The sequence below is a fragment of the Colletotrichum scovillei genome, assembly GCF_011075155.1.
Source record: "Colletotrichum scovillei strain TJNH1 chromosome Unknown Contig00011, whole genome shotgun sequence".
Taxonomy (NCBI): Eukaryota; Fungi; Ascomycota; class Sordariomycetes; order Glomerellales; family Glomerellaceae; genus Colletotrichum; species Colletotrichum scovillei.
This window is the reverse complement of record NW_023336269.1, coordinates 1-24,521: the sequence shown is the minus strand read 5'-3', so window position 1 is coordinate 24,521 and position 24,521 is coordinate 1. Positions and strand designations below refer to the sequence as shown.

Below are 24,521 nucleotides of genomic sequence, written 5' to 3'. Positions count from 1 at the left end.
TCTATCATGACGGTATGCGCTTCCAGACTTTCGGCTACCTTAGCCAAGGATGGGGGATCATCCCATATGGTCTTGTGTTGTCCGAGCCCAACGTCGTGGCTGTATAATGTAGTATGAGCATCTCTCATTGTTTTGAACAATTTGAGGTGATGGAGACTAAAGCTAAGCCAGGTAGCGTCCCCTGAGATTGGAGCGAATGTAGATCCTGATAACATGGAAGCGCCAAGCTGATCATCTGGGAAAGGCGGCATAGAGAATGAACCATGTAGTAAGAAGGGGCGTCCCAGCTTCATCCCGACTTTGCTGTCCAAGACATAGACAGCCCACCAAAGTCGACGTCTCACTTGACGTTCTTTCTCAGGTGTATCAAGAGGAGGATCAATATGCAGACCAAGCATATAGGCTATGCGTACAGCTTGACCACAAATGCTATCTGCCATATTATGGAACGACGCACCACAGACATAGACAGCTGAAAGGAGATGGCACTGTAGGGTGGAGATAGAAGGGCTTTCCATTTCCCCTGCTAGCAAAGTCTGTGCTCTTCGGTAATGCCACCGGCCAGCAGTTGTAGCATCGTTTCCTTCGACGATGTTTCCTTGATGGCCAGACGGCAGACTTGAGGCCATGTACTGCATGCACATGGCAACAACAATGTCGACCAGCGCTGAAGGCTTGCGAGTATAGCCAGAGGGCACATCCAGATAGAGGGCTTGATACTCTTTTTTGAACTCGGCCTCGTCAATAATGGCATACAAAGAGGTGTGGTATGATTGCCAAAATAGGTTGACGAAGTACTCTTCTTGAATTGGATTCAGATAGACCCCGGGTTTGTTGCCGTTCAAAAGTGGCCTCAGCAAATGAGATGCGTCTTCTGACGTAGTCCTTTCCTGGGCGGGCACGGCGCTACCGCTCGTTGATCGGAGAAGCATGTGGTCTGGCTGAGTATGCTCTACATCGGTACTGAGGAACACGCCAAGGCGATGGATGAAAAAGTAAAGAGACGAAGGTCCAAACCATGCGACATGGGGTGATCGTGCGGGTCGAAGCAGAGCACCATCCCAAGGCTTATTTCTTGGCGTGACAGAGTGGCCTTCGATGTTACTGGCTGCCGTTGCTTCCACGTTGGTAAGTGGTTGTTGCGAATGTGTAGAAAATGAAGTTCCAGGATTGGTATGCGCCCCTCGGTGTCGTTGAAGCTCTCGTTCGAGGTCCAGAACTTTCAGCCTTAGTCGATCTATCTCTTCATGGGCCTGAGAGAGAGTCGAAGTTCGGGTTGCTTCCGTATTGCTGCACTGCTGGCCCCGACCCCTGCAATTGGCACAAGGGGACGCATCATCGCATTTAATGCGACGCAAACGACAGGCATCGCATGCTCTGCCGACCTGCTTTCTTTTTGGCCGGATCCCACTCCGTGACCGGTTCTCCGCAGGTTGTGCGAGAGGGGCAGAATTAGCCATGAGTCAGGAGGATCTACACAGGCCAGGGTGAACGAAGGTTGCGCTCCGGCGGTGATGAAGTGCATGGGTAGAGTGACCTCTTGAGTAAATGAGGTTGTAACCCTCCTACACGCAGTCACCCGAGGTAGCGCACCGTGGTTTGAGAGAACGGATTGGATATGAAGTTGTCTACGATTCGGAATGGGCTGTGCTGTGGCCAGGCGGAGGTTGGAATAGTAAGCACGCGGCAGGCAACAGCGACGGCACGTGCTGGACGACCCACATGAGACACCAGCTGGACTGCCTATCCGAAGAGCCTTCGAGCGTCCGGAGTCCCTACATGGTCTGTTGACCAACACCCATAGCAATAACAAGATGATCTGATGGCAGTCCGTACAATACTATGCTTGATGGCCTTTCCACCGTAGCAAACTTGACCTCTGGCTGCCCGTACGAGTCGTTGGGAGTGTTGGTTGAGCTGATGGCCCCTGCGCTCATCGCGAGGTCTTGGTCCCAAGAGTCCCCCCAAACCGTAAGATACCTTACTCTGTAACGGATCAAACATGTTGAAAGTTCACCCCAGTAGTTGATACTAGATCGATTTTCAGTCTGTGAACTCACACCATTTAACCAGAAGCAATTGCAAAGGTGAATTTGATCAAATCTGACCAGGCGCAACTATGCTCGGCAGGATGTAGAGTAAAGTATAAAGTCCAGGTCGCATACATGCCCAAGATAAAGCTGTGTGACTAGCTCTATCTTATCTCAACGAGTGAGATGACTCTAAAACTTTGATACAGGAGTTTTGTACCAAATCACTCACCTTCAGCAATTGACGCACAGTTTGTACCCAGCAAGTGATTCAGGAAAGTAATAAGTGCCCTCTTGACGATATCGGAGGCCGAGGAATCCAGCGACATCCGCAATAAGGTTTGGCAATAACTCCCTGTAATTAGATCACGAATCTCCACAACACGACCTTCCTATTCTGCGCCTGGATGCGAGGATGGACCCTCCGCCCTCCGGCCCCTCTCTGTATCCCGACCATACGAGAATATTGTTGCTAAATGCCGATTGGAGGGGTTAATCGACCCTTAAGATATCTACGCTGTAGTAACACTAGCAGGCTTAATCAAGCTTTCCAGCCTCAAATAGCAGAGATTGCCGACAGATCGGGGACCGACAACACCTACCCAATGCTACCTAGGCAGCTGGCTATCTGCATCTCGAAATTGGGACACAGGAACTTCTGAAAGTGCTCTTGGTGGTGATCAGTTCGTATCGCAATCCTTATCGTGAAGCACGTCTTCGGAAATCATCATGGTCTATTCTCACGAGACACTATCCTGTCTAGCGATAAACGTCCTCAGTACTTAAAATGTGTCGTGATGCACTCTTCAGACTGAATTCTCTTGCGGATTATAGCCATCGCGGCGTCCATTACACTCCTTTCATTTACACTCATTTCAACGCTTCGTCATGAAAGTCCATTCTTTTACTCTTATGGCTGCCACGGCTCTGATCACGCCTGGTCTGGCGGCGTTTCACCCCGGAGCCGCTATCAAGGCAAAGCCACCAGTCAACGCTGGTTTCATCATCGAACTTGAGCCGAATGCGTCAATCAATGGCCGCGAGGTTGGCGAAGATGCGCACTCTGCTTTCCATCGCCGAGCAGAAGACGTCCTGGATTACTCTGTTCGTCACGAATTCAAAAATCCGGACTACTTCTACGGCTTGTCAATCAATGCAAAGGATGATACCGACGTCGACACTTTGCTTGCTCTACCCCAGGTCAAGAAGGTCTGGCCCAACAAATATTACGACCGCCCCATACCAGTTGGTTCTAGCCGGGGATCAAAGGCTGCCAACCCCTCTGTTCCCATCGGAGTGCAGTCTGTCCAGCTCAGAGCCGCTGCACAGGTTGTCACCATCAATGGCACCAGTGACGTCCTTTCCAGTCTCAAGATGACTGGCGCTGACAAAGTCCATGCCCAAGGCCTGACTGGAAAAGGCATCAAGATTGGTTTCCTCGATACTGGTGTTGATTGGCGTCACCCAGCCCTAGGCGGTGGCTACGGCGAAGGCTTCAAGGTAGCGGGAGGCTATGACTTTGTGGGTGATGGCTTTGTTGGCTGGAATGATCCAGTCCCGGACGATGATCCATTGACTACCTGCTTGGAGGGCGGTCACGGTACCCATGTTGCTGGTATGTCATGTTGAGGAGAAGCCAAACCTCTCCCTAGCTTGTGCTAACTCGTCATCGCAGGAATCCTCGCTGCCAAAGACCCTCAGGGCGTTGGATTTGGCATCTCTGGTGTTGCACCTGACGCATCTCTTTATGCGTACCGCGTTCTCGGCTGCAGTGGAGGTGTCACTGATGATATCCTCATGCAAGGCTTTGAGAGAGCTGCTAGCGACGGAGTTGACCTCATCAGCATGTCGATTGGTGAGACAACGATTTGGGAGGGTGGCTCACCGTACATTCCGATTCTGTCCAAGATCCAGTCCCAAGGCATCGGAATCGTCATTGCGGCCGGCAACGAGGGCGACACTGGCCTTTACGTTTCCTCGGCACCAGCACAAGACCCCAGTGCAATCTCAGTCGGCTCCGTAAGCGACTTCCACTTTGCTACGGTGTACAACGCTGCTGGTTCGGATGGTTCCACCATTGAGTACGGTCGTGTTGTTCCTCTCAACGCTTCAGCACACTTCAATGTCTTTGTTGCGGACGACGATAATGGAGAGTGCGTGGACCAAGCATGGGATGACGCGATCGCCAGCTTCCCTGACAAGGGCAGTGTGGTCGCATTGGTCACCGCGAGCAGCGACTGTTACTACGATATCCTGGATGCACGGAGCAACTCATCTGGCTTCACGAATGTCTGGGCATGGTTTCCCGATACCAGTGACATGTCCATCGACGAGCCAGGTGCCAATGGCGACATCGATACGGTCAAGATCAAGAAGTCCGAGGCAAGCAAGATTCTTGCCGGTATTGCTAAAGAGGGCAAGAACTTCACTTTGACTTTCGAAGACCAAACTGTTCATCAGATTGATCAGCCAACTGGAGGCACTACCTCATGGTTCTCTACCTTTGGGCCAACTATGGAAATGTCGCTCAAGCCTCAGGTGTCTGCACCTGGAGGAACTATTCTTAGCACATGGGTCACATCCAATGGATGGGGATATGCTGTTATCTCTGGGACGTCGATGGCCACTCCTCAGTAAGTCGTGTATCTAAAGCGCGAAGATGACCATAAACTGACCTTCTATAGCCTTGCGGGTTGCTACGCTCTTGTGAAGCAGAAGTTTCCTAACTTGAGCCCGAAGGACATCGCGAGACGTTTGCAATCATCGGCAACTCCTTTGAAGCAGGATAACGCGACCGATATTCTCACGACTACCGCTCAACAAGGCTCGGGACTAGTCAACGTTTTGAGAGCAGTCACATCGGAAACCGTCTTTTCTGCAACTGAGTTCAACCTGCGCGACTCAGCCGGCCCTCTCGATCGGAACTTCACAATCGAGAACCTGTCATCTTCCTCTAAGACCTACAAGTTGGGCCACAAGCCCGCAGCGGAAGTCAACGGATTACCAAATGGCAACAGTCTCGACATCAACGACATGTTCTACTGGGCACCCAACTTCAGTCCTGTCTACTCGGAAGTGTCATTCTCAACGAGCTCCCTCACGATTCCTGCTGGCGGCAAGGCGACTGTAGAGTTCACGATCACCCCTCCCGCTGTTGACGCCTCCCTCCTGCCGACTTACAGTGGTCTCATCACAGTCACCGAGGGAGAGGACGACTTTTCTATCCCCTATCTTGGAATCCCGTATGCCCGCGGTGAACTCTCCAATATCTACACAGGAGACTTGAAGAATCTTGGTGTCTCCCCAGCACCTCCTTCCGGCGTTCCTTTGCTGCCATTTATCAGTTCTTCTGACGCGGGAATTCGCAACAACGATAAGACAGTTTTCACATTCCCCGCCAAGAAGGTTGCCGAGAACCAAACACAGACGCCTGACAACGATCCAGTTCTCACAATTTTCATTGACCAACCATCGGCGTATGTCCGCTTTGACGCAGTACCCGCCGATATCGCGTCTAACCCCGCTTACAACTTCACACCGTCAACATTTGGCTATCTCCCGGGACTCCAAACGAACGCTACCACATTCACTAACACTACTGTCACCACTCCCCCCTTGGACTTGGACACCCTTGATCACGTGGCAGGGTTAAAGACTTATGGCCTCGTTGGCCTGCTATGGGGTGGCGATGTGCCTCATGGAACAGTTGCCACCAACTTCCGGGGCTACAGCGTTTATAGCACTGATTGGTCATGGGGAGTCGTTGAACTGGCCAACGGAACTATTTACCAGTTGCCGAATGCTGATTATCGTATTTTGGTTCGGGCATTGAAATGGGGGGGTAACATGAACAGCTCGACTGACTATGACAGCTGGCTGAGCCCGATCATTGGGGTTAACATCACAGACCCGGGATATCCTAACCCTTGGCTCACTCAGTGAGAAAGTCGAAAACGCCGCAACTTTGGTTCGGGATTCTGGATATCTCCAAGGCACACATAATATGCAGCGGGGGCATGTAGTGACAAGTGTTAGACCGTATTGTAATTATTCTCCTACCTTATGCACTCACCTTAGATGTAGTATAGAAACGTTCTATCTAGCGAGTACTGTGCTGTCACCAATTACCTCCAAGACAGACAGGTATCTGCAGTGATTCGCAAAGTGTTTTTTCCAATGGTCGTTCCTTGAATGTGAGCCTTATCCAAAACAGGCCATATGCCGAGGGGCGTTGGTACCAGCAAGGGTTAAGATGACCGAGGGCAAATTAGGACAAGCTTTTTGATTACCTAGGGCGTGGTATTGAAGCAGTGGGAAACAATAAAGATGCGAGCTTGGAGGGGACTTGAGGAGTATCGTGCCAAGGATTCCGTAACCCAAACAATGGTTTTTCATCTTGTATGTTGCATCGGCTTCTGGGGAATGACCTCGGCGCGTCAGAACATCAGGGCGACACCGAGAGGCGCAACGTGCGACAGCCTGCCCAATCCCCAAATTCTCCGTCTATGGCTAAGAATGAGCCTATCTTCATTTAGTAGCCTCAAGTCACCCGGTGGGATATATGGGTTGGCCACCATTCAGGCGACAAGCGCCCACATCTGATTGGGTCTCGAGCTACCTACCTAAGCTACTTGGTATGCCGACATGACTATACCTCAGTAGTACAAAATATCTTCATTTCCCGACTGTATCCTCGAGATTTCAACATTCAATTACGCCTCGCATTTGACTTGATCACTCCTCCACACCAATTTACATCATGATTTCTTCTACGCTTCGAAATGTCGTTGTTGGACTTTGGTTGGGTTTTGCAGTCAAGTGTGGTGCGATTAGCTTGACTGTATCACAAGAGCCCGGGAATGAAACCTCTACTACCATGTGGGGAATCATGTTCGAGGTAGGTATCGTGGTCTAAGTTTACTTTGGCTTTCCAAAACTAACGATCATCACATGTTAGGACATCAACTATTCCGGGGATGGCGGAATTCATGGACAGCTCATTCGAAATAATGGTTTTCAGGGTGACAACCCCGGCTTGGCGGCGTACTCGGCCATATCCGGAGCAATTCTAGACGTCGATTCTTCAGTTCCGCTCTCTGACGCACTTCCGAATTCACTGAAAGTCAGTGTTGAAAGTGGCGCCTCGGGCCAGGTTGGCTTCTCCAACGAGGGTTACTGGGGCATACCTGTTGATGGTAGCCCCCACTCGCATAACATCTTCATCCGTGGTAACTACCAGGGTCAAATGACCTGGGTCTTACAAAGCGTTTCCACGAAGGAGATTTTTGGAAACGCCACCTTCTACGTCGATACTACCACCGAAAGATTCACCGAGTTTCATCAAAGGCCACTCACAACATTCTCATCGTTGACGGATATCGAATACAGAATGACCTTTGATGCAGAGCTTGTAGCCGGATCTTCAGTGTGGTTCGCGCTTCCGCAGCTCTACCCAACCACCTTCCACAACCGGTATGTGGTTATTACACTTCTCCATCTTGGATCGGCATCTAACGTTTGACCTTTAGTTATAACGGATTGAAGCCATCTCTAGCTGAGGCAGTGGACAACATCGGGGGAAAGTTTCTCAGATTCCCCGGCGGCAACAACCTGTACGTTTTGAGTCATCGATACTTTTAGCCAGACTCTCATTTCTAACAACCCCAAGAGAAGGACCGAATGTCGAGAATCGATGGAAGTGGAATGAGACGATTGGTGCTCTGACTTCTCGCCCCGGTCACCAAGGTATGTCATGAAGAGAAACACATAAGTCGATAACATAGACTAACACGTCACAGGGGCTTGGGGGTATCCAAACACAGATGCTCTGGGTAGGGACATCATCTCTCCTTCTCACAATAAGTCGCTTTATCACTAAGCTTCCTTAGGTCTTCATGAGTACTTTGAGTGGTGTGATGATATGCAACTCGAGCCATTTCTGGACGTCTATTCAGGGTACTCTCTTGACGGCACTCATATCACTGGCGAGGCCCTGCGACCCTTTGTTGACGAGGTGATGCGGGAACTCGAAGTAAGTCCTAGAGTCCACGACATATGTTATTTTCTTCAATCTAATGTGTTTTGAAAAGTATGTTCTTGGCGATTCATCTACTCCAATGGGAGCTCTGCGAGCCAAAAACGGGCGTGAGCAGCCTTGGCCTGTCAAATGGGTTGAAATCGGAAACGAAGACGACTTTGGTTGTAGCAGCTACCCCGAAAGATTTGCTGCCTTCTATAACGCCATTCGTCCGGCGTATCCAGAGCTCCAACTCATTGCTTCAGCAACTGGGTTCAATTGCTTGCCTGATCCATTTCCAGCAGATGCGTGGATCGACTACCACGAAATACATCATCGGGCGCTTTCAGTGGTCGGACATGAAGGGCTCAGTTTCTGTGTCTCCGCAGGAATAAATACATCATCGGAGAAATGGGTCGCTGGGGCGTTCAGTGGTCGGACATGAAGGGCTCAGTTTCTGAGGCCATCTTCATGCTTGGACTGGAACGCAACAGTGACCTCATCCGAGGTGTGGCGTTCGCACCCTTGATCAGTCTTGTCGATCATCAGCAATGGGCTGTAAGTTTTGCACTGTCCCATGCTTTCCTAGCGCGACGTTTCATTGACAAAATTCTATCCAGCCCAATCTGATTCCGTTCAAACAGGCGCCTGACGCCATTGTTTACACCTCCAGCTACTGGGTACAGCAGCTTTTCGCACAGAACTCCGGAACCATGACACATGAGATCACCTCGGATGCCGAATTTGATCCAGTCTTCTGGAGTGCCGTAAGCGCTGGGGAGACCGTTGTTGTTAAGCTTGCCAATTATGCTGGTGAGCCACAACATCTTGATATCAAGATTGCAGGAAAGAAGTCTGCGACACTGTCAATCCTAAGCCACGACAACCCCGATAGCGCCAACACCTACGATGCAGCTCCTATCTCACCACCGGTGGTTTCACACATCGAATCGTCCGATGACAGCTTCGGTTTTCTCTTACCTGCATGGTCTGTTGCGGTTCTTAGGGCTGACTGATTCGGTACTATGTCCAAGAACTTACGGGTTAACGGCTCAGCCAAGTGAGCTTGAAGGAATCCGCTAATACTATTCTTCAAACCTCTTTTTATGATTTTGATATTACTTATGGCTACCTTAGTTAGATTTACTTCGCATTAAATTGTAGTCTCTCTGATAGGATTAATAGCGCCGTCGTGATTGTGAAATGACAAGTATCTACATCAAGCTGGACGATGAGAAGATTTGAAACTCTTCGTCTCTGCTAGCAGAATCGGATGAAGAGGCCGAGGCCTCGAGATAGACACTTGAATGAAAGTTGATGATCCGGCAGCGACTTTTGGTATGCCCGATCAATACCATTATGTGCGCAAAAGGTTCATGGGCCTGTTGATCTATTAGGAAGGGGCGGGTCAGCAGAGTATCCGTAGTGAAAGCTAACGTATATTAGCTACCCTTAGACTGAAACACTGCACTTTCCCCTCTGTGGGCCTACCATTCTTCTCTTTTCCTAAGAAACTCGCCGCTGTAGGTGTATTGTCATTCTTGAAAGCGGAATGCCTATTCAGTCGTAGCATAGAATATGACCAAGATGACTTTCAATTAAGACAGAGACTACCTATAGCGCGACATTCGCTCGGAGAAGCATGGTAAAAGAACAAAGAAACAAAAAAGGTCTTGCTACAGGGTTGAGAAAGCGCGTGGAGACGAAACCGTATGCCCAGACAAGAGAAGTAGATGTACGGAGTACGTTCTTGGGAAAGATGCAACAGCGAATCTCGGTCTTTCCTGCGTCGGACATTTGGGACAATATATCTGTTCAGTAAGCTTTGATATGCTATAGCATTTGTACCCAGCCACAATTCGTCGAGAAAGTCTTTCAATTTGAGTCACTGTATCAAAATAGACACGCACATTCATCCAACACTCACTGGGTCAGGTCAAGTCAACTGTCCTTCCAGACTTCTGTGAATCGGTAAGACTGTCGAAACGGACGAGACAAATCGACAGGACGACTCATTTTGTAGACAGATGGCTGTTATTGTGGGCCGCTTCTAGTCCCAGTCCCAGAGCTCAGGGACTTCGTAAAGGTGGCGTTAGTCACGAAATTAATCGCCAGGCCTTAAAATCTCGACCGTGAAAGAGGATGAAGCCGGCCTTTTGCGAGAAGAAAGCACATCGTCGGCTCACCTCACTTCCTGCCCACCTCAAATTGTAGTTTCAAACCTTTTTCTATTGCCTGTTACAAGATGCTAGAAAGTGTGATCCTTAATAGTGCGCAGTAATTACCGAAATTGGCTTGGAGCCTAAGAGAGGGTATTTGAAGACCACCGTGCGCGGTGCTAAGTCATATGGAGTATTCGCAACTCCATCGCACACTATGGATACGCTATCGAGTCAATCACCCCTGCTCCTAAGTGCGGTCTCGCAATCTACTTAACTTCGTCTACCTGGATACACGAGTCGTCATTTTAGGGCGTTTGGTATCCGTCGGATCCTTCGGAGGGAGTGTCGGGGCCAGACATTGATTTGACAACTGCAAGATATCAGGAGACACTGTCCATCCCGGGATTTTGCGTCCTGCGTCCTTTTATTTTCTATTGACAGACTCATTATACGCTCATCACACGCATTATCACGCTCTTTATCCGTTGAATATGATGTCTGCTTCTTCGAACTCGCGTTTTCGCATTCTCTGGGGCTTGCTTCTCACCTGCAGACTGAATGCCGGCGCAGCAGCAGTTATCAACACCAGTGACCAGGACCTTGCACAACGCGACAGCACAAACACCTATGATAACGCCTACTATGTTGTGCAGGGGTCCTGGAAATGTGATTTTACCCAACTTCGACTTCTCGATGCAGCCATCAACGAGGCGGAAGAGCTCGCTCAGAAAACCATAGAAGTGCTCCAAGTCGAGGGCGCTGAGACGTCCATTTCATATGATACCTGGTTTGGATCGAGTATGTAGATCTGCTTCTGGGAGCGACACGTCTTAGAAGCATCATGAACTAATCACAAGATTGCGCAGGTAATGCCAACCCGACAACGAAGGATACAATCATCAATCAGCACTACAAAACAGTCTTGTCGCATCTTCCTTATCCAAACATTCCTGCGGCTTTTCGATGGACCACCCACGCTGAATTCAAAGCGCCACTCAATGAGGCACCGCCGACGGACGACTCGATCGTGTATGGTTGCCCGCCAGTCGACGATAGAATGTGCCAGGATGGAGTCCTAGCATCCAATCTGCGAGCAACAGGGATGAAATCAGACGGAACAACGAAAGAATTCGGTCCCTTGGTGCTCGTCCTCTGCCCAGCGTTTTTCGAGTTGAAGAACAATAACGCAGAGATGATCAAGGAATGGCAGAGGACGCTGGGTTTTGGGTCAGGCAACTCCAAAGGCCGCATCTTGGTTCACGAAGTCCAGCACATGGCCAAAGGAACGAGCCCCAGCGAGCCTGCTGAGGACTTGTCAGAGCCACTTCCCGACATATTCGGCCATGACACGTGTTATTCTCCTAGTTGGTATGTTTATTGGTCTCTATTAAGCCAAATTCCATCAAAGATTTATCGACGGGTAGCTAACTTCCCGGCAGCTGTGCTCGTCTATCTGACGCTGATAAGATGAGAAACGCTCAGAATTTTGCTTTGTTTACCATTGACGTTCTTGCATTCCCGAATGCTGGCGCACCAGCGTCATCTGACAGCTGCAGTAACCCCAACCACAAACGACAAGTCCCGGCTCGCTCCCAAGGTCCAACCTGGAAACCTGTGTCGAACTCAACATTTACCCCTTTGGGGTCCACCTCTACAAAAAGACCCTCTTTCACAAGGATCCCGTCTTTCTCATCAATTCCATCCTCGTCTACCAACTATAAGCCTAGCAGCTTTGCCGAGCCCAGCAGCTACAAACCCCGTAGCTCGTCATTGGAAAAGTCTTTTAGTTCCACAATTACCAAGCCAACGACCTCACCAACAGCAGCTCCAGTCGACGTATCGAACGGTGCTGTGCTTGCTGTCGCCGTTGGGATAGTGGTTGTCGGCGGTGCGGGAGGAGGTTTCATCACAATGGGCGGACAAACAGTCGCCATCGCTGCAGGCCAAACGATTGTCGTCTCCCAGCAGACTTTTGAGGAACCGGAAGCTGAGAAACCAAAGTCGGATCAACCTGAGAGGACACATATGTCCATTCAGACAACGCCTTCAGCAAGACCTTCATCCACCTCCCGTTCGGCTTGGTCTACTACAACTTCCAATTGCCCTGCCGAGACCTCGAGAGCTTACAATGGCGACAACTTCAACTGCAGAGACCTTCACGACGCCAATTCTACTCTCCTTACCGACTTGCTGAGTGGTCTTGAGTTCGGTAATGGGCCTGTATACAATGAATCGTCCATCGCAGTGATCATTCCGGAGCCTACATTATTTCCCACAACTCTCATGCCTTCCACCACTACGATTGCGCCTGCTCCGCCTACGACCACTTCCAAACCCGCAACAGTCGAGCCTGTGGCCTGTTATAACTTTGATATCAATGCCTATGGCTACTGTTGTCCCGGACCTGGCAATCCCTGCCAGAATGATCTTGGCAAGTGTTATTTCAACGGAGAGGGTGTCTCTGGTGGAGCCAGTGGAATTGTGCCCACAGGCGCAAGGTGCCCGCCGCCACCTGGCGCAGAGTACTGCAGAGGTGTGTGTGAAGAGTAGAATGGCTGCTGTCTGAGTTCCCAGAGTGCGCAGCAAAGTGGGTGCTGATAACGGGTATCACTGCACGTGCATAATTGAAGAGGAACAGGATATTCGAGAAGCACTATGTTGTAACCCGTCTCTACTATGTTAATTTGGAGAACTAAGGAAAAGCGACTGCATTCGAGTCCCGGTTTTCTAGTAAAGGGTAAAATTACCACGGAAACGGGGTTCACCGTTTCCGTTATCGCGCATAAGTGACGGCGGCGGCAACAACGACAACGATTTGTAAGCATACTACTAAACGAAAGCTCTGAGTAGCGAGTTTTCATTGAAAGAGAATTCTGTCGGGCCCATGTCTAGTTTATATACAAAATTACCGGCATCTCGTTGGGTCGAGTGAGATTTTGGGCTGTGGTATGCAGAACAGGCGCTGATGCTTCCGAGTGAGTTTATCGAGAGCAGGATGCATGTGTAATGATGGGAAGTGGAATTCACAAGACTTTGACTTGATAACAGTTCGAGCGATGGCTGACGTGTACCATCTCCCATCATGATTACGGAAGTCTTTGATCTTATTGACTGCGGACTGGCGTTAGTATATTGCCCTCCGGAGCAGTAGCGAATGAATTATGATTTCTTGTCACCTTATCTCGGACCATCACCACTCAATGTTCTCTAATGCACATAGTCAATATAGTCATAAGACATCGGCGTTCAAGGAATTCACAGACGTACATACTGATGCGATTTCATACTCGATAGGACAAAGTACTCAATCGAAGTCGTCCGACATGTGGAAGGTATAGGGTGACTCCCAAGGGCTAGAAGCTTTAGGAATGGAAGGTTCGTTTAGGAGCAAGAACTCAGTATGTATAAATTAAGGCTTGAAAACGTCGAGGGAATCTTTTGCTCGCAAGGTGACTTAGGTAGCCAAGGCACAAACATATAATCATCATGCCTTTGTAGTACTTCTTCTAGAGGAGCGCATGACCACTCTATAAGACCCCTTTACTCTTAGTGTGTCGCTGAATAATGAACAAATTCAAAATAGAATGCCCAAAGCCTTGAACAGTATGAAGCTGCAGACTCCTACCATGCTGAAACACAAAAGCCATGTTCCAAGACCCCGCTTGATTTGCTTCATTGCAAACGTCTGGATTGCCTTGCCATCGTTGATGTTGGGGAATGGTACATCTTCAGGTACTGGGAGATCCAATGCTTTGCACAAGGGCTTCCATCCATCTCGTACATCGAAGAAGATCAGCCGCTCTGGCGGGACAACACTCTTCAGGTACGCGATATGGCGGTGATATGTTTTGACCGTTGGTGGGTTTGATTCTCCGTACAGTTTGACCCAATGTGAGATTAAAATTTGGACATAGGCTGGGAAGAATCGCATCGTGGGCAGCAGAAAGAGTATGAAGCGCAAAGCTGATGGCGACACCTCGTCATTCAACCCTCCCATGCTCCTCTCCCAGGCCTTGTCATCACGGATTGTGCAGACGACTTTGGCATCGGGGTATAGTGTCACAAGCTCCTTCACGAGATTGCAACCAGGCGCGTCAGTGATAGCAACATAGCCGTCAGTGCGCGCGCGCATGGCGTTCAAGATTTCCTGCTCCATGGCCGCATTCGTCGGTGGCCACTCTGAAAGCACCTTCATCCATGATTTGATCTCCGCTTCGGGGCCGAGACATAACTGAGTTCCGCCGTGAAAGACCGGTCCATTAAGTAGTATCTCTAAGGCACGGCTGATTGAGCTGGTTCCAGTACGCGATAGTCCTGCACAGATGACCTGCATCTTTGCGCCCTTCCGGGGGCGTGAGTATTGTTGCCCCATCGAGAGACTAATGAAATTGCTCTCAGAGTCAAGTGAAAGATGTGTTTCGAAAAGTCTAACACTGTAGCAGGGAATACTTCATCTCCAAGCACAAGCATGCTGAAGACATGCCAGTCCTGTTGCAAAAATCAAATGTGCGAGAAGGACGACGTCAGGGCATCCGGTGGAGCAAAAGTAAGCAGCGAAGCCAAGCACCCTAATCCTGCAGTCATCATTCCTTCGCTTATGCCTACTTAGCGTGTTCGACTTTAGATAAGGTACTGATGTTCCGGGAGTGAGAGCATAATCCCCAATGCGCTGGTCTTTGAGCCCTGCTTCATATTTACCGAGAGCGGTAATGTAGAGTCGCGCGGTAGACTTTGCCATAGATTGAGAAGTCTTTCTCAAATAGTGCCGAGTGCTGTGTGGCATTCCGATTCGCCCTCTTGTCCGGCGTCGTTGTGTACGAGCCTTGCCAAGACTCCGGCGATAGCAGCCCCGTTTTGACGGTGAATGACTTCGACCAGTGGGTCTCCGATCGGACTCTGTTCCCACATGCTTTAGCAGGCGTGAAGGCAGACTCGCCTTCGCTCACCTGAACAGTAGGCCATGGGATTATCACTGGGTGAGCAGATTCGACATAAAACTTCAGTGGCACCCCGCCTCGAATTTCAGGATTGTACCTGAGTTGCATCTAGTTTGCGGCGTCGTCTTCAAACCGCCAGGATCCTCGCGTCGCAGTATGGTGTATGCTGAACGAGAGCAATGTTGCTCATGCTGTAAGTCAAAGACACATATACTGATAGACATGACGGTAGCTGGAGTACGAGGAAGGTAAATGTGAAGCGGCAGATGGGTGAGCAAGCGATGATGGCTGAAACGGCTTCCTAACTTCCAAAATTCTGTCCTTAGGGTAATATGGATTGACATACACGGGGTAACATAATAGCGTCTAGATGCTCTCCGCAGTTGTGTCCACTGAAATGGGAATGAGGGATACACTACTCCGTAGACCGCGCTGGCATCATTGCCATCAGCTTGTTGAATGATTCAAATCTTCTAGATCCTTTTCAGATTCCAAACGAACCCCAGAACGATTGTAAGACTGGGCTTTCATGCGGGGAAAGTTCTGGACTCCAGGTAGGGTAGACTGGAGTTTAGTACCCACTCAAGATAAGTAACGTTGGATTCGGGGTGAACTGTTGCTTGCGTGACTGCCAGCCCAGAGCGCGAAAACCCTTGTAGATTGAACCTATGACGCATGTTTAAGTCCAGGAGTACATCTAATCAGGAGGCAGGCGGGAAGGCCAAGACATGATCGGCAACACTAGCTTCACTGGTCTCCACTCTTTCATCTCAAATCTTCCAATGAAAACCTGCAAACTCTCGCGAACGCGCTCCCAACTGCCTCGAGAGCTCGAGTTTACTGACACAAGGCGGAGTCCAGCTGGGACCGATATCCCCGACACGCCGAAATGTCAGACGAGGGGCTTAGATACGGATGATCATCTCCTGATGTTGTTGCTTGGGTGCCTTTGATGGATGAATCCCCACCTCATGCTTACCCCAGTGCGGAGAGCGGGGAAGTTAGAAGCGTCTGGGGTTTGGATGTTGGAACTTGGAACTGTGATTAATGGAGCCGTCTTCTTGCAGAGACAGCCTGTCTGGTCGGAAATACATAAGACTTGGCCATGGTCGTCCCCGTTGCTTGGCCTTACTACTGTTACTTGGCTCATCGTTGATCAATTGGCGCAAGTCGCACATTTCACAGTGAACTGCCACAATTTCTGGATCCCGCCAAGCTAATTTGAACGCCGCCAAGCTAACCATGGGAATCAACGAGATTGACCACGTCCCGCACTCGGACGATGCGTTCGAGAAGGACACAGGCGGCGATCTGAAGCCCCAGACGGAGCTCGCCGAGGGTCTTGGTAGCGGAAAGGCCTCCGCCGTCAACATCGTCGAGAACCCGCTGAAGGTGAGTTCCTGTTTGCGCCAAGGCCCAGGATCATGAGTCGAGGAACACTCCCAAAATCATTGACACGCCTTCTTTCTGCAGCGCAAAACCCCACAGCAAACCGTCGAGGATGCCGTGGCGTTCGCCGAGACGCACAATCTGGGCGAACATGCCGCCCTCTTTGGTCGCGCGGCTATGGTCGCGCGCGACATGAACAACTTCAACGACGTTGCAGACCTCTCTGAAGACGAGCGCCGAGCGCTGGAATATGAGCGAGACCACAAATGGCACGGCCCGAAGATGCTGTGGTATTCGATCGGCCTCTGTGCCATCGGAGCCGCGACACAGGGTTGGGATCAGACGGGTTCCAACGGCGCCAACCTGACATTCCACGAGGCACTTGGCATCGACAGCGGGTCCTCCAGAGACGAGTGGCTCATTGGTCTGATCAACTCCATCATCTTTCTCACGGCCGGTCTGATGTTAGTGACAATCAATTCCCGTGTCCTATCGCAATTGCTAACCACCCGCACGCAGTGGCGCCTTTATTGTCGATCCTCTCAACCACTACTTTGGCCGGCGCGGCGAGATCTTCATCACGGCTTTGTGCCTTACTGCGACCCCGATCGGCTCCGGTTTTGCGCAAACATGGCAAGGTCTCTTCGCGGCGCGTTTCGTGATGGGCATCGGCATCGGCGCGAAGAACGCTACCGTGCCCATTTACTCCGCTGAAATGGCTCCCCACCGAGTCCGTGGCGCGCTCGTCATGTTCTGGCAGCTCTGGGTCGTCGCGGGCATCTTTCTGGGCTTCTGCGCGAATGTCATCGTGAAGGACACCGGCGATATCTCCTGGCGACTCCAGCTGGGCTCGGCATTCATCCCATCCTTCGTCTTGGCTGTTGGCATATTCTTCTGCCCCGAGTCCCCGCGCTGGCTCATGAAGCACGGCCGACATGCCGAGGCTTTCCGCTCCATGTGCAAACTTCGAGCCCATAACATCATCGGTGCCAGAGACTTCTACTACTCGTGGGTGATCTACGAGGAGGAGCTCAAGGAGGCTCGTGGCGCAGGGTACTTCCGGCGCCTTTGGGACTGTTTCTCCATCCCCAGAATCAGGCGTGCCAACTACGGTGCTAGCACTGTAATGCTTGCCCAGCAAATGTGTGGACCCTCCTAATCTTCTTCATTACTTGTTGTGCTGACCCGACTAGGTGTGGAATCAACATCATCTCCTTCTACAGTTCTACGATTTTCGTCGATGCAGGATACACGCCTGTGGAGGCCCTGTATGCTTCGTTGGGTTACGGCGCCATTCAAGTTGTTGCGACGATCCCTACCCTGTTCCTCATTGATACCAAGGGGCGGAGAACTCTCTGCATGATCGTGAGTTAACGTGGGCAGAAGTTGCCGGATACAGACTGACAGCTCTAGACCTTCCCTCTCATGTGTGTTTTCCTACTGGCTGCTGGTCTGTCCCTGTTAAACCCAACTGAGGAACGAGGACCAAAGATCGGACCGGTCGCTTTGTAAGTAGCACCACTCGTATGAATCCCTTAGCTATACTAACACTCCGGCAAACCAGGTTCATCTACCTATTCACTATCTGCTACTCCCTGGGTGAAGGCCCTGTCGCATTCCAGTACTCTGCCGAAGTTTTCCCTACCATTCAGCGTGAGCAAGGAATGGCCTGGGTTGTCTGCATTAACAACACCTTCGGTCAGTCGGGCAATATTTCACATCGTGGATAGTGGACTGACAAGCTTAATAGCTGGCATTCTCAGCTTGACCTTCCCGCGCATGAGCACTGCCATGACTCCAACTGGTGCTTGTAAGTATTCTAGCCAATCTTGGTCCTAATCTTGTGACTGACCTCTCTACCACAGTTGGGTTCTACGCTGGGCTTAACCTTATTGCCTGGGGTATGATCTTCTGTTTCGTCCGAGAGACTAAGCAACTCACCTTGGAAGAATTGGACCGTAAGCCTCACAACATTTCCTACATTATGCCGCTGTGCTAACCCCGCGCCCAGAGGTCTTCTCTGTCCCGACAAAGCAATTCATTAGCCACGAGATCAAGTACTCTATTCCCTATTTCTTCAAGCGCCATGTCTTCCGACAGAAGGTTCCCAAGCCTCCCGCGATCATCGCCGTCGCTAGCGAGTCAAAGAAGGACAGCGGCTCTAGCTCTGCTTGAATTCAATTAACTGCAATGGATAGAGTTCATAAAAGAGAACCTGGGATATAGTATATGTATCATAACTGCTTCATTTCAGTAGCCAGACTTAGATTACCGCTAAGTGTGCAGGTTAGACTGGAGGAGAAAGCTATGAGGTAGATATTCAAGAAAGAAATGGCCAAATAGAAGATTTCTATAAGTTGTGAATCCCTTCAAAAGAATGCCCGATATTTGATTAGCAGTGAGTTGTTAACAGAGCAACATGAATTTAGAATCGTTTAAGGACGCGCTTGGCACGCAGAAATAGCCATAGATGCATCATGAATGGCTTGTGCATCCAGATTCCACTTGCCCAGGTTCTAACCATAGTAAGACAGTGCTTTTACAATCCCTCGTTACTGTATTCGTCTAGGAGGCGCGCGCACATGTCCAAATCTGTGCTGATACTGTGTCTACGTAACTCAGTAAATGGAATTGTTATTGGACGTGTTGCAATTGTTACTTGAATAACTAAACCCATAATCGCTGTGGTGCGGAATGGTGGCCCCCTGGAGCACCTCATTAACGTTCTGCACCTAATGCAAAGAAGAGCGACCGAGAAATATCACTAGTATTTCTATAGAATTGCGACCCATACGAAACCGAAATAGAGTATTGTCAAAACCCAGCAGACTTGACAAAATCTTCAATATCACGAAGAAACTCAACAGGTCGCTCAAGAGCTGCAAAGTGTCCACCCTAGTAGGAGTCTAGTTAAGGGTCTTGTGCATGAAAGCTTCTAATTAATCTCTCACCTTTTCTTGCTGACGATAAAACACCAGATTGCCGTGCTTTTTCGCCAGCTTTTCCGGTACAGGTACAAGCTCTTTCATAAACCAAGAGTAACCAAATGACTGCCTAAAAGCAGGAAACGAGTACTGGTGGCCATCGATGAAAGTCCCACGGTACGTATATATGCACCGTGGCATGGTCTCGGTGAGCCAATACAGCGTGACATTAGTCAAAAGCTCGTCAATACCAATCGGATCATCGGGCCATTCTAGGAACTTTTCGCCCCTCCTAGGTAGGCAGAGATCAAAACACTGCCCGAGCACTTAGAGCTTGGAGCTTTGGGAACTCACCATGCTAGGAGGGCAAGGGGGCTAGAAGAAACCATAACTACGATTGTAGCCGGCCTTGTGCTTTGAAGCAAAGCCGCTCCTGTTGTTGGAGTCAAGAAACGGCGTCCCACGTACTCGATAGCCTCCTTCTCTTTGGATGATAGGGAAGGGTCGTCGACGCTCGACATTTCGAGGCTTGGCAGCAGATTAACTTATTAGTATCAGCACGGAAATTGCAAGCTGATTCTAGTAATTAAGATCTTACGATGAATAGCTGCGACCGAGTCGTAGTTTGTTGCGAGTATTGAAGCAATCAGCGATCCGACATCTCCTCCCTGTACAACGTACCGGCTGAACCCAAGCGCTGTCATCGCCTTGTTGATCACGCGTGCTGCATCTTGACTGGTGTAGGCCTGCGCCTGACCCGGTCCGGAGCTGAACAAATATCCTGGGAGAGATGGAACAATGAAGTGATAAGGCAACTCAGACGAGCTATACTTCCTCTGGACAATCTCCAAGACCGGCATGAATTCAAGGAAGCTACCTGGCCACCCATGAAGCAGTACGATGGGGATGGCATTATCTCTTTCGGAAAATAGGCCAATGAAGTGGAGGTCAATGTCACCCTTCCCAGCTTCCTGAGAAACCAAAATCTTGTAGTTGGGAAGTGAGTTGATGCGATTTTCCTGAGCACGCCAGTTGAACTCGGTTAACCAGTAATGAACGGTCGAAATAAGCCATTGGCGTGAAACGCCGTATCGTCCATCCTCGTGTCGATTTTCCCAGGTCTTAGGTCCCGCGCGTGAAGCCTGCAAGAGGGCCCGGAGCTGAGATTAGTCGTCGTCTAGGATGGAAAGGGTGAAAGGTCGAGCGATACTGGGAGCTGAGTATGGCATGGTGTGCTTGGGCAACGTGTTGAGAGAATGGAATGTATAGCGAGTCCAAGATTACTGCAAGCAGGCTGACAGAGAAGCGCCACTGCACCCACGTTGCTGGAAGCGATCTAGCTGCTACAGTTGCTACTTGTAATCCAGGAATTTAAGTAATTATCAGACCGAACGGTTGGTCAACATAATTTAAATCATCTACTCCGTAAATCAAACTAAGGTACCTATCCAGACGCCGGATGACATTCACCCCGCAGTGGGGGGTTTCCGAGCCAGAAGTCATTGAGAGGACCATTTAGAAAGCCGCTCATGCTTGGCGTGCAGGATATTATCCCTGGAAATGGGGTAGTAGCTTTGTTTCAAATCATCTGTGACTCACACCGACTTATAGGATCGAACTAAAACGTTCGATCTCGCTGCCTGCCGGTGTGACTACATACATACCGTCATAGCGCAGAATCAAGGCCAACGCCATTAGCTTCGTCAGAACTGAAAATTTAGTTTTGTACTGCACTTTATTATTAACAGATACTAGTGACAAGAGTTGGTTATACGAACACGCAAATTGAATGATCTAAATGAGCATAGTCATCATCATTCAATTTGTCCTTTTCCCATCTGGTGGTCCTAATCTATAGCAAATCACAATGGAATCCACTTTCCAGAGAGACACTTCAGTCTCGGCCTCATTTCGTACGGCGACAAATCCAACCTTCACGCAAACGATCATCGGCAGGAAGTCGGCATTGTCTCAAGACATCGAGGAATTCCGTGGCATCCCTTACGGCTACGTGCCTAGAAGATGGGAGCATTCTCGACTGAGAGAGCAGTTGCCCGATGATGTATACGACGCCACAAAGAATGGGTACGTGGATCTGCGCTTTCGCTCTCAATTTTCTTGGTGCCAATGTTGGTATGACAATCACTGACCGAATTACAGTCCCAAGTGTCCTGCTCCAGGTGTATCTGATTCAAGATCATTTCAATCGTACCTGCCTTTCCCAAACGATGATGAGGACGAGTTTGCATGCTTGAACCTTTTCGTAGTCCGACCAAGCTCAGAGGCAATAGCTAAGATCTACGGCACCTCCCAAACAGTAAAGTTACCTGTCATGGTATGGATTCACGGCGGCGGTTTCGCAGATGGGTCATGTACGGACCCTGTTTGTGGTATGTTGCATTTTTAGGCTACCGCGTAGTTACCATTCCTTTCTAACCCGTCGTCATTCAGATCCTTCCCGGCTTGTACACCGGGCCATTGTCAAGGGCACGCCTTTCATCGCTGTTGCTATGAATTATCGCCTTAACATCTTCGGCTTCGGCGCGTCATCCACGATGCTTGCGGCGCAAGATTCCAATGCCTCCATCAAGGGAGTCAACTTTGGCCTCCACGACCAGAAAATCGCTCTTATCTGGATTAAACATCATGTTAGCGAGTTCGGCGGCGACCCTACCAGAATCACCATTATGGGTCAATCTGCTGGAGCAACGTCTTGTCACATTCATTTGCTCGAGGCTGAGTCAAGTGCGCGAAAGCCCTTGTTTCACAAGGCCGTCTTGATGTCAGGAGCTTTTGGCGGTCTTGATGTGTCACTTCTCGAGAAGGCGGATGAGCGCTGGGAGAAACTCTGTCAGTGGTTCTCGTTCCAAGAACTAGGCCCAGCCGATCGTCTTGAATCGCTTAAGCACGTTCCCGCCCATCAACTACTTTGCGCCGTATCTGAGCTTTGTTGGAGGTTCTTTACCCTCACAATCGACGGCTCGACCATCAACCAGGTTGATACAGACTCAAGTGTCTCCGTACATCTTGGGAACGATGACATGGAAACACATCTCAAGGATATAGGCGACGACGTTCAAGTTCTGTTGGGTGCGACATCTCAAGAATTCTACGGCTTCGTCCGTATGGCCAACTGGACCTTTGAGGAGTTCAGCTCGCTTTTCAAGCCGTGTTTTCCATCACAGGAAGTCGCTCAAAGAATCCAAGAAGCGTATGGCATTATACGCACCTCCCCAAACGAATTGGTTCAAGATGGACTGGTCCAATTCGTGTCTGACGCAACCATGACGTATACCAAGACTCACCGCGCTGCCGAACATCTCAAGTCGCATCGTAGCATGCGGCAGAGAACCTCTCAACCAAATCCTAGATGTGTTAGGATCCACCAGTATCATGTGGAATTTGGTAATCCTTTTCTCGGCCCAATGCACGGCATTGCACATCACGGAGTGGACTTGGTCTACTCATTTGGTAATTTCGAAGCCGCCTTGGAGAATTGCGATCGTGGTATCCCGGAAGGCTACGTTGAGCCCGGCTCTGACGCACCAGAACAAATTCCCACGGACACAAGTCCTACGATAAATCTGGACCGCCAGCAAGATTACAAATCTCATGTGGATTTGAGTCGTTACATGCAAGACGAGCTCGTCGATTTCATTGTGGAACAGCCCTGTGATTCTGATGGGTGCGGACATGTCGATCAAACTAAACTTTACTGTTCTGATCGATCAGTACGCATGGAAAGTTGGACTGATAGAGAGGAGTGGGGGCTGACAAAGGCAAGGTATGATGCTTTGGAGAAGGACTTTGTTTCCATGGTTGTCGCCTCAAAGAAACTCGTTAGGAATGTCTTGAATATGTCATTAGACTAGCCGCTGTTCATAGTGTCTACTAAACGCGGCGCAGCTTAACGACTATCTAGAGATATGCAAGTAACGACGACTTTTAATAAGAAAGAGCTCTTTAAAATTCTATTAACTACCGGAGATCTATAATATAAATAAATTTATAAGATTTAATATATTAATTTTATATAATAATATATTATATTTCTTATAAATATATTAAATATAAGAATAAATTTATAATAAATAAAAATTTAAGATTTTAAAAATTATTATTAAGCCTTTTATAAGAATTATAAATAATTATATAATAAGTCTTACTTAAAAAGTTTTAAAAAATATATTTAATATATAATTAGTAATATATTTATACTTATATATATATATATATATATATATCCCTATTATAACCCAATACGCATAATAAGGACAGGGCCTACCCTATAGGGCCTACGGCGGCTACCGCACTATATATATAAAAATACGAACTTAGGGTAACTCCTCTCAGAATAAAAAAACTATAAAATAAGTTACGTAATAATAAAAAATAAAGAACTCTATATATTTAAAATATAGAATTTACCTTTTATAATATAGAACCTACGTATTTAAAATATAAGATCTATTAAATAAATATATGGATAAAGGATATATTTAAAAAGAGACTTATATATAATATAAATTTAAGCTGGGCTTAAAAGTAGACTTTATAACTTTTTAATAATGAGTTTAATATTAAATTTTATAATCGCTTTTAATTATTTTTATTAAGAACCCTTTTAATAAAATTACGATTAATTACTAAAGTTTTACTTATTTTATAACTTATAAATATAGTTTTAGGAAGCTATTTATAATTATAATATTATTTATTTAATATTTATAGCCTTAATTTTTATTAATATACTTATTATAACTAACTAGTTATAATACTTTAATTACTTTTATTTAATAAGTTTATTTTATAAAAACTAATTAAATAATATAAATATATTAACTATTAGTAATAATAGTACTATATAACTTACTTAAGGAACTATATTTATTATATAATAATTATATAATATAATATTTAAACTTAAGAACGAGAATAAATAACTCTATGTTTAGCTCTTAGTACTGATCTTTTTAGTATTTTCAGGGTTAGGGTTAGGGTTAGGGTTAGGGTTAGGGTTAGGGTTAGGGTTAGGGTTAGGGTTAGGGTTAGGGTTAGGGTTA

The 24,521-nt window shown here is 48.4% G+C and overlaps 7 protein-coding genes across 7 annotated transcripts; 5 read left to right on the top strand and 2 right to left on the bottom strand.

Annotated features, from left to right (window-relative positions):
* Window positions 1-2,918: 2,918 nt before the first annotated feature.
* On the top strand, window positions 2,919-5,972 carry HER10_EVM0008996 (uncharacterized protein; the record flags this gene model as incomplete). The annotated part of the gene is made up of 3 exons (XM_035478501.1): window positions 2,919-3,645; window positions 3,706-4,663; window positions 4,715-5,972. The coding sequence occupies 3 exons, from the start codon at window positions 2,919-2,921 to the stop codon at window positions 5,970-5,972; spliced, it is 2,943 nt and encodes a 980-aa protein (XP_035327113.1).
* Window positions 5,973-6,789: 817 nt separating this feature from the next.
* HER10_EVM0008644 (alpha-n-arabinofuranosidase a) lies at window positions 6,790-9,062 on the top strand (the record flags this gene model as incomplete). The annotated part of the gene is made up of 9 exons (XM_035478159.1): window positions 6,790-6,927; window positions 6,988-7,502; window positions 7,559-7,642; window positions 7,699-7,775; window positions 7,829-7,861; window positions 7,919-8,061; window positions 8,120-8,417; window positions 8,456-8,604; window positions 8,667-9,062. The coding sequence occupies 9 exons, from the start codon at window positions 6,790-6,792 to the stop codon at window positions 9,060-9,062; spliced, it is 1,833 nt and encodes a 610-aa protein (XP_035327073.1).
* A 1,640-nt stretch (window positions 9,063-10,702) lies between these two features.
* Window positions 10,703-12,758, top strand: HER10_EVM0010573 (uncharacterized protein; the record flags this gene model as incomplete). The annotated part of the gene is made up of 3 exons (XM_035480029.1): window positions 10,703-11,006; window positions 11,075-11,576; window positions 11,648-12,758. 3 exons carry the CDS (start codon window positions 10,703-10,705, stop codon window positions 12,756-12,758), a joined length of 1,917 nt encoding a protein of 638 aa, XP_035327237.1.
* A 985-nt stretch (window positions 12,759-13,743) lies between these two features.
* HER10_EVM0007107 (uncharacterized protein) lies at window positions 13,744-14,423 on the bottom strand. Its single transcript, XM_035476673.1, has one exon. The coding sequence runs from the start codon at window positions 14,401-14,403 to the stop codon at window positions 13,783-13,785; it is 621 nt and encodes a 206-aa protein (XP_035326961.1). The 5' UTR covers window positions 14,404-14,423; the 3' UTR covers window positions 13,744-13,782.
* A 1,763-nt stretch (window positions 14,424-16,186) lies between these two features.
* On the top strand, window positions 16,187-18,873 carry HER10_EVM0004142 (uncharacterized protein). Its single transcript, XM_035473794.1, has 9 exons — window positions 16,187-16,537; window positions 16,619-16,998; window positions 17,054-17,677; window positions 17,728-17,899; window positions 17,948-18,042; window positions 18,099-18,232; window positions 18,285-18,344; window positions 18,400-18,492; window positions 18,546-18,873. Exons 1-9 carry the CDS (start codon window positions 16,388-16,390, stop codon window positions 18,707-18,709), a joined length of 1,872 nt encoding a protein of 623 aa, XP_035326756.1. The 5' UTR covers window positions 16,187-16,387; the 3' UTR covers window positions 18,710-18,873.
* A 475-nt stretch (window positions 18,874-19,348) lies between these two features.
* On the bottom strand, window positions 19,349-20,799 carry HER10_EVM0008871 (putative epoxide hydrolase; the record flags this gene model as incomplete). The annotated part of the gene is made up of 5 exons (XM_035478379.1): window positions 20,057-20,799; window positions 19,813-20,002; window positions 19,640-19,750; window positions 19,486-19,588; window positions 19,349-19,429 (listed from the first exon to the last, which is right to left on the bottom strand). The coding sequence occupies exons 1-5, from the start codon at window positions 20,316-20,318 to the stop codon at window positions 19,349-19,351; spliced, it is 747 nt and encodes a 248-aa protein (XP_035327099.1). The 5' UTR covers window positions 20,319-20,799.
* A 332-nt stretch (window positions 20,800-21,131) lies between these two features.
* HER10_EVM0004679 (alpha/beta-hydrolase) lies at window positions 21,132-23,330 on the top strand (the record flags this gene model as incomplete). The annotated part of the gene is made up of 3 exons (XM_035474315.1): window positions 21,132-21,543; window positions 21,619-21,848; window positions 21,910-23,330. Exons 1-3 carry the CDS (start codon window positions 21,326-21,328, stop codon window positions 23,328-23,330), a joined length of 1,869 nt encoding a protein of 622 aa, XP_035326803.1. The 5' UTR covers window positions 21,132-21,325.
* Between the last annotated feature and the right edge of the window lie 1,191 nt (window positions 23,331-24,521).